This window comes from Physeter macrocephalus, chromosome 14 (genome assembly GCF_002837175.3).
Source record: "Physeter macrocephalus isolate SW-GA chromosome 14, ASM283717v5, whole genome shotgun sequence".
Taxonomy (NCBI): Eukaryota; Metazoa; Chordata; class Mammalia; order Artiodactyla; family Physeteridae; genus Physeter; species Physeter macrocephalus.
In genome coordinates, this window is record NC_041227.1 from 93,858,965 (window position 1) to 93,878,861 (window position 19,897).

Sequence of the window (19,897 nt, forward strand, 5' to 3'; positions counted from 1 at the left end):
AAAGGGTCAGAAGAACCTAGGGGCAAGATGGGAATAAAGATGCAGACCTACTAGAGAATGGACTTGAGGATACGGGGAGGGGGAATGGTAAGCTGGGACAAAGTGAGAGAGTGGTATGGACATATATACACTACCAAATGTAAAACAGATAGCTAGTGGGAAGCAGCTGCATAGCACAGGGAGATCAGCTCGGTGCTCTGTGACCACCTAGAGAGGTGGGATAGGGAGGGTGGGAGGGAGGGAGATGCAAGAGGGAAGAGATATGGGGACATATGTATATGTATAACTGATTTACTTTGTTATAAATCAGAAACTGACACTCCATTGTAAAGCAATTACATTCCAATAAAGATGTTAAAAAAAAAATTCTACCTACATAGTATCCATCTTTCTAACCAGGAAAAAAATTAAGTGGTTTATTTTTTAAAACACTTGAAAAGCCAACATTTCATTTAAAGAATGTCTTAAGTCCAATAATGGATAGTATTTATGAACATCCCTCCCAAGTTTTGATTTCCTCTTGGTTTATTCATATATGGGGGAAATGAGGAGGGTAGTATAATGCTCTCCGTTACCTCTCAGTTGGATCTGTAAACAAGTTAACCTCTTTTTTTGGGCGGTGGGCGGGTAGTGTTTCCATTCTGTTTTGTCACAATGCTCATTAATATACAATACTTTTACTTCTATTTTAAATAAGTGTGATAGAGACCAATTTTTTTTTTTAAGTCTGCAGGTTCTAATGTACTCGCTTTGCTTTTAACCTCTCTAGCATAACCCAAGGCAGACATTCCTCCTCCTGCTTTAAGGGGAGTGCTACAGATTTATAGCAACTTAATATCTAGCCATCTGCATGGCTCATTAGTAAACTCACACATGAACTAGGGCACTGTCTTATCTTTGCTGCAGCCTGCTAGTGCTCCTCTAGTGTGCTTGGCTATTGTAGGTTGCTAAGCAATAATCCTCGTGCTTGCATTGTCCCCACTGATATGCAGAATGGAAGTAGATACGTGTTTGGTTACAGCTCTGGTCAAACACTTCTGTCTTAGAGCCATAAAACCAAGAAAAGAAAAGGAGGCACAGCAATAGCAGGGTCCGTTAATCAGAATTCTGAACAAGCCTATCTGTAGCTGTCTTTTGATTGGGTGATCTCTGAATTCATAAATTATAGCAGTGCCCCAAGGGAAAATTAATAAGAGGTTTAACTGAATATAATTTCAAATAGGTACTGGGTTTTTTAACAGGTCTATGCTTGGACATTCCTAAACCTTTTACAGATAGATAGATTCATTTACATATTCACTCAATAAATAATTACTGATGTCATAGTGCCAGGCACTATGCTAAGCATTGAAATTCTTTTTCAGGATTGTCTTCTTAAACTCTTGCGGAATTAAGAGTCTTTCACATTCTTTCCCAATGTGCACACCTTCACCTCTGTATCAATCCACCTTCTAACATACAAAGTCCTATTCAGGCAATATGGGCACAAATGCTTTCAACTAAATAAGTAGGAACACAAAAGAATTCCTTATTCATATTTTGAAAGGTCCAATCTTATAAGTGACTTTATCATTTCCTGCACTTAGTGCATGGCCCACTGCTGGGCATGGCCTCAGTACAACCCTATTTAAGGACATAAATAGGAATGAATTATAACCCACATTATAATAAGCTTTAAGAGACTCTTTCTTCACAGAAGGCATATAACATTACAGGGACTGGCTGCTGATTAAACTGGTGAAAATTGACGCAGCAGGGCCACTTAACAGATGTGTGATGTTCCCTTTAAACACAGGTCCTGTCTGAAACTCAGCTGTCTTGGTCTTACCAGAATTTCTTACCATTTGTACATAATATAGAATAATTACTACGAAAGAAGGAAGCAAAGAAGCACTATTAAACACTATTGTAATTAAAATTCAATAGCTATAGGAAAAGGCATTTTCCTACAAAATGTTTTTAAACTTAGGGCTGTGTAATAAGAATAAAGCTGAGCAAATTAATAAAAAAGAAATACGATTTCTCAAAACACAAGTTAAGCTCATAGCCTAAAAAATACAATAACCAGGGAAAGAAATGAGGAATTCACATGGTACATTTAACCACAATATTTTCTATGCAAAGATATGTATTTGAGTGTATTCTGGGAGCTGTCTGGCAAGATAACATCCTTTTAATTTTGACAAGTATATAACAAGGATAAAGACACATCCTTTGACATGTTGAGACTAAAATAACAGTTCCTCTTCCCACTTCTTACACACACACACACACACACACACACACAAACACACACACGTATTTATAAAGGGAGATTTAGAAATGTTAGGATTAATAATGACTGATCACTGAATAAATAAGTACATTGCATTGCATTTGATATCACAACAAACAAATGACAACAAATTGAAAGTACAAGAACAGAAAAGACCATAAACTCGATTGATATGTTTTCTAGAGAGGCAATAAATTACATGTTGGAATATATGTGTGAAGATTTGTAGGTGCAAATTTGGCCATAAACTGATTAACGTGAACACCTAATTAAATTTATAGCAAATTACCTAGATCGCGATTCTGTTTGGCATGTTTAAAACGCAAGAGTTCATTTATAAACCTGGCCCAAGTGAGTATGGTAAAGGCAAAGTGTATTTATGGGGTGATGGTGAAGGGTGGGAGTGAGGAGGAAGTAAAATCAAGAAACTGATGGTACATACAGTGGAATACTCAGCCATAAAAAGAAACGAAATTGAGTTATTTATAGTGAGGTGGATGGACCTAGAGTCTGTCATACAGAGTGAAGTAAGTCAGAAAGAGAAAAACAAATACCATATGCTAACACACATATATATAATCTAAAAAAAAATGGTTCTGATGAACCTAGTGGCAGGACAGGAATAAAGACGCAGACGTAGAGAATGGACTTGAGGACACGGGGCGGGGAGGGGAAGCTGGGACAAAGTGAGAGAGTAACATTGACATATATACACTACTAAATGTAAAACAGATAGCTAGTGGGAAGCAGCTGCATAGGACAGGGAGATCAGCTCGGTGTTTTGTGACCACCTAGAGGGGTGGGATAGGGAGGGTGGGAGGGAGACGCAAGAGGGAGGGGATATGGGGATATATGCATATATATAGCTGATTCACTTTGTTATACAGCAAAAACTAACACAACATTGTAAAGCAATTAAACTCCAAGAAAGATGTAAAAAAAAAAAAATGTTGACAAAATAAAAAAAAAAAAAAAAAAAAGAAAGAAACTGGTGGTAGGGGGCAGGTAGGGAGGGACTTGCCAAGAAACTTTTTAAAAGTTAGTGAAGCTGTGAAAACAGTACTAAGTTTATAATAAAGGCAAAATAAATGCTGAAAAGTTTGGTTCTTAATGTGTATGTATTATATAATATTTACTAATAATAAGGAATAGTAAATAATACTTATAATTGGTTTAAAAGACAAAAACACTGGAGAAAAGTAAGCAGCTACAAGTTATAACTACCATCTATATAGCAATTTACAGTTTAGAAAATGCTTTAAAAATTATTACTGGGACTTTCCTGGTGGCGCAGTGGCTAAGAATCTGCCTGCCAATGCAGGGGACATGGGTTCGAGCCCTAGTCCGGGAAGATCTCACATGCGGCAGAGCAACAAAGCCCGTGCGCCACAACTACTGAGCCTACGCTCTAGAGCCCGCGAGCCACAACTACTGAACCCACGTGCCACAACTACTGAAGCCCACGTGCCTAGAGCCCGTGCTCAGCAACAAGAGAAGCTACCGCAATGAAAAGCCTGCCTGCCACAACGAAGAGTAGCCCCCGCTCACCGCAACTAGAGAAAGCCCGTGCACAGCGATGAAGACCCAATGCAGCCAAAAATAAATAAATAAATTTATTTTAAAAAAATTATTATTATAATTCAGCCTAGCACATACTAAACACTCAATAGTTGTAAACTAAATTGAAAAGAATTTCAATTAACTAAAATATAAGTTGAAATTGTTAAATTTTAAATATTGTGAAAATTTTCTGTCATACAGGATTTCACTGAGTATCTAAAATTAGAAGAACTGTAGTGAAAGGGATGAATGTTTTGCCCAGTTATTTGTTGCCTTTTGATCATATAAATTTTCAACCTAAATAATTATGTGGGATTTGGGTTAAGGATTGGGCTGGAAGTCAAATAGAATAAATGTGTTGTCAAGTACAGAGGTAAAAAGAAGAAATAGAAAAACAGCAGGCAGGTTGAATCACTAGGGTTCTTCATTTTATTTTTGTATTAATGGGTTGTCTGCTATGTGTCAGTCAGCTCTCTTAGCTAAATTTTCTCTTTAAGTACAAGATGAATGGTTGTAAACTTGCCTCAAAGTATCAATAGAAGATGACGGGAATACATCATCTACTATTTCCCAAACTGCATTTAAAATATCCCTGGGATTATATCTTTAATAGGCAAAATCTTGAGGAATCCATCCCCAGCTAAAAGTTAGTAATAGTTTTACATTCTATTGTGTAGGAGAAAGCCCAGTTCTCTACCTTGGGATTTGACTTTATTTGCTGCTGTTCCTGCCACATTGCTGCAGGTGCCTAATGCCAAACTGTCTGGTATACTCCGTGAACTCTGAAGGGAGAAAATAAACACCAATTAAAAAGTGAAATGTTTTTCATCAAAGTTGCATCAACTCTCCCAATTAAAGAATGCACATAAATCCCTTGTAAAAATCACCAAACATTCCTCCCTAATTTTGCTAGGATTTAATGCTATATATTAGAAGCAAAGCAGTAATCACGGTCTATTTACTGCATTTACAAGATAAAGTGCATTGACTCAGAATGTCATCACATCTTCCTATTGCTAACAAAGTAATATGCTAAGAATATTATTCCAGATGTACATTAATCCTTGAATTATATAATACTTTCTAGAAACATAATTTGAGACCACAACACAGAGAAATAGGACATTTGAAATTGCTGCTGTTTTCTTTTACTATTAGAATCGCCTTCCACGTTTGTGGTGGAAAGAAAAACATTTTCACCTTAATTAAAGAAAGTAAAGGTTAGTTTTATGAATAAATGGTGACAAAATAGCTTTTTGTACTCATGCTGATGTACTTTTAAAAGGATGATGATAGAATACTTTAAGACTCACATTAGTCAACTTAATGGTGAATCCATATAACTATTTTCACTTGCCTCCCCTTTTCTGTAAAATATTTTTCCTCATTGAAGTCTTCTATTTATTTAAACACAAAGTTACTTAAATGATTAACATGGAGATTACATTTTCAGAATGAGAGCGAAGTTCCCCTAAAAACTGGTGGTTATTGTACTCAGGGTAACAGTTCTGATTTTAGAAAGTAAACTTTATTTACTTATAATTCATAATAGCTCTTCACAAATAATTTACCTGTCAATGGAAGTTTTCTGCAACTGACTCAAATGAGTCAGCTTAATGATCAACATGGGTTTGCTTTTTCCCATTTGCCATTTTATCTTTTTGAATACCCACATCTTTTCCATTTTTTTCTTCGTAAGAAAATTAATTTCTCCAGTTTACTCTCAAGCATTAACATCTGATTACTCATGAAAACTCTACCTTAATAGGCTCTTTTACTTCGGTTGCTTCCTGGTTCCTTTCTTTGTCTTCTTTTCCATTTTCCTGAAGTGGAAATAGTGTTAGAAAATGGTATCCAACAGGAGCTGGAAATAAAACTAACATTTTATACTCTAGTGTAGCAAGCTTTTTATGTAAAAAAATTCACATAATGAGTAAACATCATACCAAATAAAATCACATAAAGTAGCTGTATTAGCAAACTCAAACAGTAACAGACTTGTTAGGTATAAAGAATACAAAGCAACTGGAAGCAGGCCACTGTGACTCAACTATTAGTTGACCCCATTTTTGTCAAAACTTGATGCAGAAAAATTCAACTAAAAAGAGAAATAATTCAATGATAGAATATGATATTGCATCTCAATTTTCCCAAAAATGTTGAATCTCAAATCCTCTCATGGCTAAATGGTTAGAACCTATGTAGACCAGGTACCTGAGCAGGTTTGGGTTCCTCTTGAGATGTCAACTCACTCATCTGGACCACTAAAAGATATCACCAAATGGTAAGGAAAAGTATTACCAGACCACTATTAATAACTAAAAGAGAGAAAGAAAATATTAACAAACAGAAATACTCTAGAAGATCAAAATCTACCCGCCCCAACCTCATCCCACCATTCTACTGAATGATAATAAGTTCTCAACTGCTAAACTTCTCAGACTGTACTACTGTTATTACTGTGGTTACTGATGAAAGCTCGATTAGTGCTAGGCTAGGGTTCAGGGAGACAGGAAGTCACCACAGGAATCATCACCATTAGCGTTTAAAAAAACAGCAACAGTAATGCAACTGAATTTTTAAAACATTATCATCACCCTCATTAGTTTTTGAAATTACAAAGTGAGGTGAAATGAAACTTTGATTGCTATTTAATTCATGTGAGAAAGACAGACATTAGAATAATCACCTTGCTAAAAAGTATTTTTGGAGGGGGGAGTTCTGAGAGGAATGAGATTTATCTGGTTTATTTATTCATGCTAAGGAATAAAAATGGATAATTACCACATCCCCTACTTCAATTGCAAATGACTATAGATTCAGTCACAGATGATCAAAATCACTGTTGTGTCAAAAATCATTTAAGACTTTGTGTATATTTAAGACTTTCTGTATATTTAAGCTAGGTGCTATGTAAAAAGTAATGCATTTTATATACATGGCCTCTGCTGCTAGGGCAGTTACAATCTAGGGACTTCTTAATTTGAAATGGTATTATTTATAATGTGCTAGAGTATTCACTTTTCTTTTTATCAACATATGTTCTGTTTGAATAAACCAAAAGTACTGCCTTTGGAGACAAGAGCTTCCAACACAAAAATGGCTGCCTCAAAGCCTTTTTGAAGCAATTCATAAATAATAAATAATATAAAATAGATTTCTTTGATAGGTCCCAATTGTACATTTTCACAGACTGCTTTTTTTGCTTCTGGTGTCCATCTTCTGAAATTGCTAAAAAGCTTCCTCCCATTTCTTTTAAGATTTACTTATTTTTATTTATTTAGGCTGTGCCAGGTCTTAGTTGCGGCACATGGGATCTTCGCTGTGGCACGTGGGATCTTCGTTGCATCCCGTGGACTCTTAGTTGGGGCAGGCGTGCGGGATCTAGTACCCCCACCAGGGTTCGAACCCAGGCCCCCTGCACTGGGAGCGCAGAGTCTTACCCACTGGACCACCAGGGAAGTCCCCCCATTTCTTTTAAAATTTGTTTTGTTTGGATGCACCCAGATAAATTCAACTCAATAAACCTTTACTGGGTGCCTTCTATATGCAGGCAGACTTTGGGGTTAAAAAGATGGATAGGACCTGCTTTTGAAGAGTTCCTAGTTTAGTGAGAGAAAAAGGGATAAACAGATGCAATTCCATCTGTACGTGCAAAAGTAGAGGTACATACAAAATATTAAGGAACACAGAGGAATGGCAAATAATTTTCTCAGGGAGGTCAGGGAAGATTTCACAGAAAAATAGATTTCCAAGCTAGATTTTAAGTGAGTAATAAGACTTTGTGTGTGTAAAGGAGGGAGGAAAGAGTATTTGAGGCAGAAGGAACATTATACGCTGGAGTATAAAAGTTCAAAAAGTGTTTGAAGCATTCATAGCAGAGCATAGTTATATAATAGAAAGTGGCACAAGATGAGGCTAAAAAGGTAACTTTTGGGGCTTCCCTGGTGGTGCAGTGGTTGAGGGTACGCGGGTTCGTGCCCCGGTCCGGGAATATCCCACGTGCCGCGGAGCGGCTGGGCCCGTGAGCCATGGCCGCTGGGCCTGCGCGTCCGGACCTTGTGCTCCGCAACGCGAGAGGCCACAACGGTGAGAGGCCCGCGTACCGCAAAAAAAAAAGGTAACTTTTTCACAATAAATCAAGGAGTTTGGATTTTATTTTGTGCTTTTTAAGCATAGGACAAGATGTGATGAAATTGGTGTTTTTAAAAAGTTGACTCTGCCGGCAAAGACTGGAAGTGTGAGTGGGGAAAGATAGAATGAAGGTAAATTTTGTACCTTAAATGTTGCACCTGAGATGAATGCCCCTGACTGTAGTCTACTTCCCTACTCCCTTACCATTGTTTCCACCCAAATAAACTTGCACTCAACTCCTTGGACCAGGGTCTGTTCTGAGGGAACCCAAACTATTTACAACAGATAGAATGATCAGGACTGGGGGCATAATTAGACCTAAGGAGTGAAAGAGGAGTAGTTAAGGCTCACTGAGTGTTTTTTAATATTTAGAAGGCTGAATGGATGATGATGCCATTAAGTGAAATAAGGAAAGGAGAGAAAAACAGGTTTGAGGAATGATATGAGTTTGAGTTTGGAGCTATTACATTTAAGACACCTGCTTGATAGCATTTTTAAAAATATCTATTTATTTGGCTGCGTTGGTCTTAGTTGTGGCATGCAGGATCTTTAGTTGCGGCATTCGAACTCTTAGTTGTGGCATGTGGGATCTAGTTCCCTGACCAGGGATCGAACCCAGGCCCCCTGCATTGGGAGCATGGAGTCTTAGCCACTGGACCACCAGGGAAATCCCAATAGCATCTTGCTTAGTAAGACTGTCAGTCATATGTGAAAGAGTAGCCAATTATCCTTGAGGAAGGAGTTTCCCAGTATGAGAGAAATCATACATCATTCTGATTTCTCAGACTCATAGAGGATAAGAAATGTCATTTACCTGGATTTCTTGTGAGTCTTGAACCCCTGGGTATTGATAGAAAGATACATTTGTAGGAGGATGCTAGTGGGGCTCACCCAATAATAGCTAAGAGAAGAAAAAAAAGGCTGCAAATAAACCCTTGTTGATGAACACTTAAAAGTAGGGCTAAGAAAGAAGAGCCAGTGAAAGATACTGATAACTGCTGAGAATGGCAGGAGGCTCCTGCAGCTGTGCACCTGCACACTGCTGGCCTGACTCCCACTACCAGCCGCCACAGCCGTGCACATGCCCACAGCAAGCCCCTATGGCCCCACAAGTGTACACCAACAGCCAAGGCCCCCATAGCTGATGGAGGGCCTGGATTCAATGCAGACACCTGTCACTGGCTTGCATGGCTCTGCTCACCTGCAGTTAACCCTACAGTTGTGTACCTGCAAGACACCAGCCTCAACTCCCGTCACTGGCCACCACTGCCCAGCATGTGCCTTCAGCTAGCCCCACTGTCACTCAAGGACACACTGACAGCCAGGGCCACTGCAGCTGCTTGTGCACCCCCAGTTGGCCCCAGCCCCTGCCACTGTGCCCCTGCAGCCAGCCCCCACAACTAGCCCTGCAGCCAAGCCTGTGCATACCACTGGCTCCAGACACCACCACTGCCTGGCCTGATCCCTAGCCACTGGACTGGAGGTACTGTTAAAGACCCCAACAGCCCTTGAAGCCACTGTGGGCTGCCTACAGCTCTCACCAAAGATTATGCAGTTGTTGACGTCATGGACCCCAGCTGCTGAGCCAACAAGACATCACGTCCCTCCCCATCATTCTGAGATGTTACATGCCCTCATACTTTGCACCCTGCACCACTAGACCTAGGGTCACAGCATGTTCCAGCACGTGCCTGCCCGCAGATGAAAGTCTTTCCATACCAAAGTCAGTCCATAAAATCTGAAAGAGGTAACTGCTTCTTCAAATGCACAGACACCTACAAAAACTACAGGGATCACAAAACATCGGAGAAACGTGACACTACCAAAGGAACACAGTAAACTTCCAGTAATGGGAAGTGGAGATTCACAAACTGCTTGATAAAGAATTCAAAATAATTGTTCTAAAGATGCTCAGAGAGCTACAAGAGAACACAGGTAAACAATTTAATGAAATAAGGGAAACGATACAAGAATGAAATGATAAGTTCCACAAAGAGAAAACAAAAAAAGAGAACCAAACAGAAATTTTGGAGCTGAAGAATACAATGACTGAAATGAATAATTCAGTAGAGAGATTAAATACAAGACTAAACCAAGCAGAAGAAAGAATCGGTAAACTCAAACACAGATCATTTGAAAATATTCAGCTGGTGGAGAAAAAAAGAAAATAATGAAGGGGAATGAAGAAAGCCTATGGGACTTATGGGACACCATTAAGAGAAACAATCTATACAATATGAGAGTCTAAGGAAGGGGAGAAAGGGGCAGAAAACTTTTTGAAAAATAATGTCTGACCTATACCACCAGCCTGCCATAAAAATACAGTGGTGTAAGTTTGACCTCTCCAATTAACTGCTGTTGTCTCAACTTCTCCAAGTGATTAGAAAATCTCATACTTCCATCTTCAAGTCTCCTTCCTGGTCCATTAACTTTCTTATTATATACTAAATGTTTGTATGTGCAACCTCCACCATGCCCCCACAAATTAATATGCAGAATCCTTAACAGCCCCCCCCTTCAAATAATGTCTGAGAACTTCACAAATCTGAAGAGAGATTTGGACATCCAAGTTCATGAAGCTCATAGGTCTGCAAACAAATTCAACTCAAAGAGATCTTCTCCAAGACACACTGTAATAAAACTGTCAAAATCAAAGACAAAGAAAAAATCGTGAAAGAAGCAATAGAAAAGAAGTTTGCCACTTACAAAGGAACCCCATAAGACTATCAGAGGATTTCTCAGCAGAAACCTTACAGGCCAGGAGAGAGTAGGATGACATATTCAAAGTGCTGAAAGGAAAAAAAAAAACAAAAAAACCTGTCAACCAAGAATATTCTATCTGGCAAAGTTATCCACAGAAATGAAAGAGAGAGGGACTTCCCTGGTGGTCCAGTGGTTAGGACTTTGCCTTCCAATGCAGGGGGTGCGGGTTCGATTCCTGGTCGGGGAGCTAAGATCCCACACGTCTCGTGGCCAAAAAACCAAAACATAAAACAGAAGGAATATTGTAACAAATTCAATAAAGACTTTAAAAAAAGTGGTCCGCATCAAAAAAATCTTTTAGGGCTTCCCTGGTGGCGCAGTGGTTGGGAGTCCACCTGCCGATGCAGGGGACACGGGTTCGTGCCCCGGTCCGGGAGGATCCCACATGCTGCAGAGCGGCTGGGCCCGTGAGCCATGGCCGCTGAGCCTGCGCGTCCGGAGCCTGCGCTCCGCAACGGGAGAGGCCCGTGTACCGCAAAAAAAAAAAAAAAAAAAAAAAAAAAATCTTTTAAAAATTTAAATAAATAAATAAAAAGAAATGAAAGAGAGATAAACTCTTTCCCAGACAAATAAAAGCTAAGGGGAGCTCACCCCCACCAGAACTGTCTTACAAGAAATGCTAAAAGGTGCTCTTCAAGCTGAAATGAAAGGACACTAATTAGTAACATGAAAACACACTGGTAAGTATAACTATACAGTCAAATTCGGAATATTCCAATACTGTAATATGGTGGTGTGTTAATCACTTACCTCTAGAATAAAGGTTAAAGGACACAAGTATTAAAAATAACTATAGCTTTGCAAACAATAATTTGCTATTGGATATCCAATATAAAAAGATGTAAACTGTGGCATCAAAAATATAAGATGGGGGGAGGATATAAAACGGTAGAGTTTTTGTAAGTGATCGAAATTAAGTTGTCATCAGTTTAAAATAAACCATTGTATCTATAAGGTGTTTTATGTAAGCCTCATGGTAACCACAAAGCAATAACCTATAGTAGATGCACAAAAGATAAAGAGAATGGAATCAAAGCATACCACTGCAGAAAATCATCAATTCACAAAGGAAGGCAGTAAGAGAGGAAGAAACAAAGGAATTACAAAACAGCCAGAAAACAATAAGATGATATTTAATTAGATGTCGATTAATAAAAGTTCTCACCTATCAATAAAATGTATTAAATTCTCCATCTAAATGCATAGAGTAGCTGGATGGATAAAAAACCAAGACCCAACTATATGCTGCTTATAGGAGACTCACATCAGCTTTAAGGATACACATAGGCTCAAAGTGAAGGGATAGAAAAAGATATTCCAGGCAAGTGAAAACCGAAAGAGAGCAGAGATAGCTATACTTACATCAGACAAAATAGACTTTAAGCCAAAAACTATAATAAGAGAGAAAGGAAGTCATCGTTTAATGATGAAAGAGTCAATTAATCAAGAATTATGGGTTGCAGAATTACAATATTAACTGAATTCAAATTCCAGCCAAGTTATTCATGTCAAAATTGAGGGATTGATTGGGAAGGAGTACCCTGAAATTTGGAATGGGGACATTTAGTTGGGCTAGGAGACTGATAATCTCAAACTTCTGAGTCACTTTGAGCCTTTTTTGACAGTGAAAGCAGTTTGTCCTCTTGTATTTGTGAAGACTATCCTCTTAATTGAAAAATTTTTAATAATCTCATCTGGGTCAACTGCCTTGCAAGAGGATGCCCATTTTCCTCAAGACTCACCACAAACACCTCTTACTTACAGTAGATTCGTAACTCAAATCAGGTCTTTTTATTTTCTCATTGAACTTTGTTTCAATGGGTCTCAAAATTCTGTGACAGATTTTTGGTCAAGTTGTTTCCATAAAAAAGTACTGATTTTAAAAGCTAACTTAAAACTGCCATACATACCACATAACCCAGCAATCCCACTCCTGGGCATATACCTGGAGATAATAATAATTCAAAAAGATACATGCATCCCGATGTTCATTGCAGCACTATTTACGATAGCCAGGACGTGGAAGCAACTAAATGTCCATCAACAGAGGAATGGATAAACAAGATGTGGTACATATATACAATGGAATATTACTCAGCTATAAAAAAGAACAAAGTAATGCCATTTGCAGCAACATGGATGGACCTAGAGATTGTCATACCGAGTGAAGTAAGTCAGACACAGAAAGACAAATATCATATGATACCACTTATATGTGGAATCTTAAAAAAAGGGTACAAATGAACTTGTTTACAAAACAGAAGTAGAGTCACAGATGTAGAAAACAAACTTATGGTTACCAGGGAATGGGGGTGGGGAGGGATAAACTGGGAGATTGGGATTGACATATACACACTACTATAGATAAAATTGATAATAAGAACCTGCTGTATAGCACAGAGAACTCTACTCAATACTCTGTAATGGCCTACATGGGAAAAGAATCTAAAAAAAAAAAGAGTGGATATAGGTATATGTATAACTGATTCACTGTGCTGTACACCTGAAACTACACCAACATTGTAAATAAACTATACTCCAATAAAAATTTAAAAAAAAAATAAAATAAAATAAAGGAAAACCTGCCACACATAAAACAAATGGTTGACGAAATATTCTCCTTTCCTTCTGAAGGTTTTGTGATGCAGTCTTTTACTATTAAATGGCCAATTGAAGTGAACAGTCCTGAGACCGTTCTTCCACCACTGATTAAGACTGGGGTGGCAGGTATTGGGGATACAATTCATGTAGCCTTCTGAGCTTTCTGGGCAGACTTGATAACCTTGCCAGCTGCAGCTGCCTTCTTGCCCACTTTTTTTTTTTTCTGTCCACTACTTTGATGACACCCACAGCAATCGTCTGTCTCATGTCGCGAATAGCAAAATGACCCAGAGGAGGATAGTCAGAGAAGCTCTCAACACACATGGGCTTGCCAGGAACTATATCAATGATGGCAGCATCACCGGATTTCAAGAATTTGGGGCCATCTTCCAGCTTTTTCCCCGGAACGATGATCAATCTTCTTCAGCTCAGCAAACTTGCAAGCAATGTGAGCTGTGTGACGATCCAGCACAGGTGCATATTCAGCACTGATTTGGCCTGGTTGGCTCAAGATAATCACCTGAGCTGTGAAGCCCACTGCTTCCATCGGTGGGTCATTTTTGCTGTCACCAGCCACACTGCCACGACGAACATCTTTGACAGACACGTTCTTGACACTGAAGCCCATATTGACCCCAGGAAGGGCTTCACTCAAAGCTTCATGGTGCATTTCAATAGATTTCACTTCAGTTTTAACATTGACTGGAGCAAAGGTGACCACCATGCCCGGTTTGAGAATACCAGTCTCCACTCGACCCACAGGGACAATACCAATACCACCAATTTTGTAGACATACTGGAGGGGTACATGCAAGGGCTTGTCATTCGGACATGCTGGTGGCAGGGTGCAATCTAGAGCTTCAGGCAGCATGGTTCCACTGGCATTGTCATTTATATGGGTGACTTTCTATCCCTTGAACCGAAGCAGGTTAGCACTTGGCTCCAGCATGGTGCCACCATTCCACCCAGAAACTGGCACAAATGCTACTGTGTCGGGGTGGTAGCCAACTTTCTGAATGTAGATGCTGACTTCCTTAACAATTTCCTCTCAGCTCTTCTGGCTGTAGAGTTGCTCAGTGGAATCCATTTTGTTAATGCCAGCAATTAGTTCTTTCACACCCAGAGTATAAGCCAGAAGAGCATACTCACGGGTCTGCCCATTCTTGGAGATACTGGCTTCAAATTCACCAGTGCCAGCAGCATCAATCAGAACAGCACAATCAGCCTGAGATGCGCCTGTAATCATGTTCTTGATAAAGTCTCTGTGTCCTGGGGCATCAATTATGGTCACATAGTACTTGCTGGTCTCGAATTTCCACAGGGAGATATCAATGGTGATAGCATACTCACATTCAGCTTTCAGTCTGTCCAAGATCCAGGCATACTTGAAGGAGCCCTTTCCCATCTCAGCAGCCTCCTTCTTGAACTTTTCGATGGGTCTTTGGTCGATCCCACCACATTTATAGATCAGATGGTCAGTAGTGGTAGACTTGCCCAGATCTACATGTCCACAGTGATGTTGATGTGAGGCTTCTTCTTTCCCATTGTGGCTTAGATTTAGCGGTGGTTTTCATGACACCTGTGTCCTGGTGGCAAACCCATTGCGAAAAAAGCTAAAATCAGATCTTAAAATGCTCCAGCAGGGCAAATACAAAGTCTAACCAAGTGGAAATAGATTTTATGGCAAAATATTTTCATTATTTTCTTGTTTAGTGGCAGAAGCTCAGGGAACATACATGAGTATATTATAAGGGAGTTAAAGGAAGGAGCACAAAATATAATACTGGGTTGGCTGGAATTTATTGATATGGGTACCTGTATCAGAAATTAAGGATTTAATGTATTAGCACCTACAGCTAGAAGTGACACTCACTATTTACTTGGTAAGTTCACTGAAACTTGGACTCCATAGTGGCCTGTGTTTAATTAAGTGGAGATACTGGAACTTCCCTGGATAATGTAAGAGGAATCCAAAGTCTTAGGGATATGGGAATGTTGGAGTAGATTTATCACATTTTGACTTGCATATCCACTCCCCACAAGTATATTCTCCAAGAGAACTTGGGGGATGTCCCTTTACTAAAGCACTGAAAAATACATTAGTGAGTGGGAGTACTAATATCCTTGAAAACCTCTATGTTGGCTTTCTTCTGTAGGCAAGGCATGATGGGATGACCCATTTCAGGCAGCAGAAGCCACATGTCAGTGTTTATCCACCAAAGAAAAGGCGGGCACATTTACCATAAAGAGAAGTAGAGATACAATGGTAATCAGATTATTTTTGACATTCAGCTAAATGATTATAGTGGTCCTAGGATTAAAATAGATGGGCAGCCTAATAAAGTATTGATCATCTACACATAATATTTAAAAATCTATATATGGTAGCCAAAAATATGACTTTAGTCACCATAGTGGAGAGTTATGACCTCTCTCACCCAGTTTCCAGAGCTGAGCCTCTTAATTGAAAGGGCAGGCTGGATCCCCTTAAGGAAGGATTCTGCAGCACTGCCATAGCATATACTGAAAATCTTCCTCCAAGTGTTCTCCACAGAGACCTTAGGCCATTTCCTAAAATGACTGTGTAATGAGGAAAAAGATTAATATTCAGGTATTTCAGGGACTTCTAAACATTGGCATTAATTGGTGTTAATTTCTGGGGACCCAAATGCATTCCACCAGTTTAAGTGGGGCCTGTATTGGACAGGTGAGAGATGGAGTCTTAACTGGTTTGTGTTTTGCTTTTTAAAATAAATTTATTTATTTATTTTCGGCTGTGTTGGGTCTTCGTTGCTGCGCACGGGTTTTCTCTAGTTGTGAGCGGGGGCTACTCTTCCTTGTGGTGCGCAGGCTTCTTGTTGAGGAGCACGGACTCCAGGTGCGCCGGCTTCAGTAGTTGTGGTGCACGGGCTTAGATGCTCCCCGGCATGTGGGATCTTCCTGCACCAGGGATCGAACCCATGTCCCCTGCGTTGGCAGGCAGATTCTTAACCACTGCACCACCAGGGAAGTCCCCTTAACTCAAGTTTGAATCACAGTGGGCAGAGTAGGCCCATAGAACCACTCTGCGGTGATTTCACCAGCTCCTGGATGTATAATTAGAATAGATACCTGGTAAGTGGCAGAATTTCCATATTGGTTCTTTGATCCTGGAATAAGGACAATGAAGAGCCAAATTGAAGCCCTTGGGAACCCTCCTCCCACCTCCCCCATACACCAGAAGAGTAAACAAAAATTATTGCTTCCTTGGGATGGCAGAATGGGGGATTACAGAGATTAGTGACACCAATAAAGATTTAAAAGAAGCAGGAGTGATGAAATCTATCTCACGCCAATTTAATTTACCTGTTAGGCCTGTGAAGAAGGCAGATGGATCTTAGAGAATGAGTGTGGGTGATTATAAATTTAATCAGGTGATGCCTCCAATTGCAGCTGCTCTTCCATATGTAGTAACTTTACTAGAGCAAATCAACACAGTCCCTGCCACTTGGTATGCAGCTAGTGATCCAGCAAATGCTTATTTCTCCATACAAATTGGCAAGAAACACCAGAAGCAATTTGCTTTTACTTGGCAGGGCCAACAATATAACTTCACAGTCTTGCCCCATGGCTACATCAATTTTCCTGCTCTGTGCCATAATATAGTCCACAGAGATACTGAGCATCTTCACCTTCCAATCAGCATTAAGTTGGTCCAGTACATTGATGACATTATGCTGATTGGATCCAGGGAGCAAAAGGAGCAAGGTCTTTAACTGTCTTCATGAAATATATGCAAAACCAGCGGATGGAAGATAAATTCCACTTCTCGTATCAATTTCTACATCAGCCAAGTGCCAGTTATTAAATTATTTTCTCAGCTCCAAATTCACCCTTTTGTACTTTTCTTTCATGCTGGAGCTGGAGTATGAAAACCACATTTCTTTGCCTTGCCAGCTGGCTCTGTTAAGCTCTGCTAATTGGGGGCATCAGATGGAGACCACAAGGATGAGGAAGGACAAGAGACTTGTTCCTTCCTGTCTACCTCATGACTGCTTCCTGTGGTGTTTTGGTTCCAGTGTGCTTCACTCCAGCTATGCTTCTTTAAACTGGTAGCAGCAGCTGAATCCAGTTTGCAGTTTTTCTACAGTTTTGTAGTTTTCATTGACATCAGCCAGCCAGTGTTCCTGCTGCAGAGGTCTGGGCCCCAGACTGCTGGGTCCTATGGAGCACCCCATCTAAGCTCAGAGACACCAATGGCAGCCAGGCAGTGTCTTCTTCTCAGAGACCTGAGTTTCAGCTCTGTGGGGTCACCCCTCCAAGTTTGTAATTTTTTCCCTTTAATTCCTTTGTTTAGGTTGTTTTTCAGCCCTAAAGGTAATAACAGTTGCTACCTCTGTCACACCTTAGATTTCTCTTTTCAGTTTTTCAGTCACCTACTTAACTTCATACCTAGTTAACAATTCTTGTTAAATTATCTGTTCAAATAACTGGTGTGAATTTTATCTCCTATCTGGACACTATCAATAAAGTTAGTATAAGATTATTAAAATTTAAGAAAAATTACAACCAGGTAGGGGCAATACATGACTCAATCATACTCCACTCACTCTTAGCTATTTTATATTCTATCTCTATATATATCTACTTGTTTAATTATTGTAACTAGTCATTTCAAATGTAAGGGGTTGGATTATAAAGAATGATTTTCCCCCCCATATTTTAACAAGCTTAGCTATACAGTCTTTTAAATGACATACTTCATTTGGTCTGTGATCAATGAGTTACAGACGTACTGCAAGATAGTTATCTATTCAGCCCTAGGAGTGGCCTGAAAGGACTATGGTGGTTGGTGCCTCTACATAATTCACCCCTGGCCAGAAGCAGTTTGACTTAAGGATTCTCAAAGAGTAACCCAAAGAATCAGAGTCTGATGATCCGTCCTAGTGTGCCCCATGGTCCCACAGGAGGCAAGCACAATGGAGGACTTGCTTTATTAAAGCAAGTATCCTCTAATAAAGAAGCAAAGCCAAGGAATGTTCCATCTCTAAGACATCACTTTCAGAGGCCAGTTGCGGTGTGTATTGCTGCTCATCATAAACATTGAACCTTGGAGCTGCTGGAGGAGTGCATGCTCCAGGCACTCAAGGAGCAGGACTCAGAGCCTAAGGTGTGGCCAGGAAAGGCAGGGAAGTCTGCCAGATACTCCTCATGGACTCAGCTCTTAATCTCTCTTCATATATATTGAATTCTTCCCCTTTGTTTATGGCTGATGTGCCCTTTTAGTTACATCCAAGTTAGCTGCAGAATTATTGCTCTCGTAACACAGTCCTACCCTTCAAATTGGAGTTTTGTCATTATTTTGTAAAATATACTTAATATGAAAAAGTTTGAGTGGATTCTAAATCCAGTCATGCTATCATAAGATTATTACCACATTACATTTTCTAGTGGGAAAAAAGTAAGAGCTACTGGAGTCACACATAATTTATACTTGCAAATTTTGAATAGTTCTGAAAATTATTTTAAATTTATCACCTACTTGTATGAACTAAATTCTCATCAATAATGACTACTAATTGATCACTGTTAAACTGTGTTGTTCAGAAATTACATGCAGTCATTTTGGTCATAAAACCCTACATAGAAAATGTCATGTTTACAGAGGCAATCTCAGGTTTTTCATTAAATTTTTGAGAGACTTTATTTGGAAGCTTATACAAATTCAATATTTAATATCACCCTTAAATATGTTTGTTATTTTTCTCATTATAATTATAAAAAGAAAATAACTTTTTTCACCAAGCCCCATATTGTTGCCTCCAGATCCCCTCTAATTTATCCCAGTGTGCTGAACAATATCATTTCTATGGATGTCATGATATGAAAAAAGGTTGAGAAGCACTGCTTTAACCTTTAAACCAGGATTCTTAACCTGGGACCCCTTAATAGATTTCAGTGTGTGTGTGAAATATGTAAATGTATCTTTCTGGAGAGATGGCTAACAGTTTTCATCAGGTTCTCAAAGCTTAAGAACCAGCTGATCTCAGAAATTTCAAAAGCTCCCTTATAATTTCACCTTGAAGAAGTGATAATACAAGTTAAGGGTTAAATGAACTCCAATGGCACAAGGAGGCCTCCATTATCACAGGTGGGAAGAAGAAAGGTGCTCTAAATAGAGTTAGGAGAACTTTTCTCTTTGGCTCCCTCTTTTGGGAATCCTGCTCTTGACCTCTCTCTTCTCGAATTCAGCTAACATATTATGACACCTCTTCCCTCAGATCACCAGAAGACCAAGTAGGAAGCAGGGTGGAGCCAGGAAAGAATGGGTATAAATGGCGCAGAGTATAGACTGCAAATGCTCACATGTGATCCAGATCAGTTCACAACGTGGCTATATTGGGATCTGTAGGCAAAGCCTGAAATCCAATATCATAAAGCGTACATTTATTTGCCCAGACCTTCTCTGTGTTTCTAAAGCACTTTGTACATATCTAGACTTCTCATATATGTGTGTGTGTGTGTGTGTGTGTGTGTGTGTGTGTGTGTGTGTGTGTGTGTGTGTGTACTTCTGGGACCTAACAG

The 19,897-nt window shown here is 39.5% G+C and overlaps 1 protein-coding gene and 1 pseudogene across 1 annotated transcript in view; both read right to left on the bottom strand.

The window, feature by feature from the left end:
• The window catches only part of EFCAB5 (EF-hand calcium binding domain 5), a 98,765-nt gene extending 88,018 nt beyond the window's left edge, over positions 1–10,747 (bottom strand). Inside the window, 4 exon segments of the mRNA XM_055090305.1 lie at positions 4,533–4,617; positions 5,596–5,658; positions 6,050–6,099; positions 10,676–10,747. Coding sequence (XP_054946280.1) covers positions 4,533–4,617; positions 5,596–5,658; positions 6,050–6,099; positions 10,676–10,688 — 211 coding nt within the window. The 5' untranslated portion in view covers positions 10,689–10,747.
• Positions 10,748–11,643: 896 nt separating this feature from the next.
• Positions 11,644–19,897, bottom strand: part of LOC102990341 (elongation factor 1-alpha 1-like) — a 10,740-nt pseudogene continuing 2,486 nt past the window's right edge.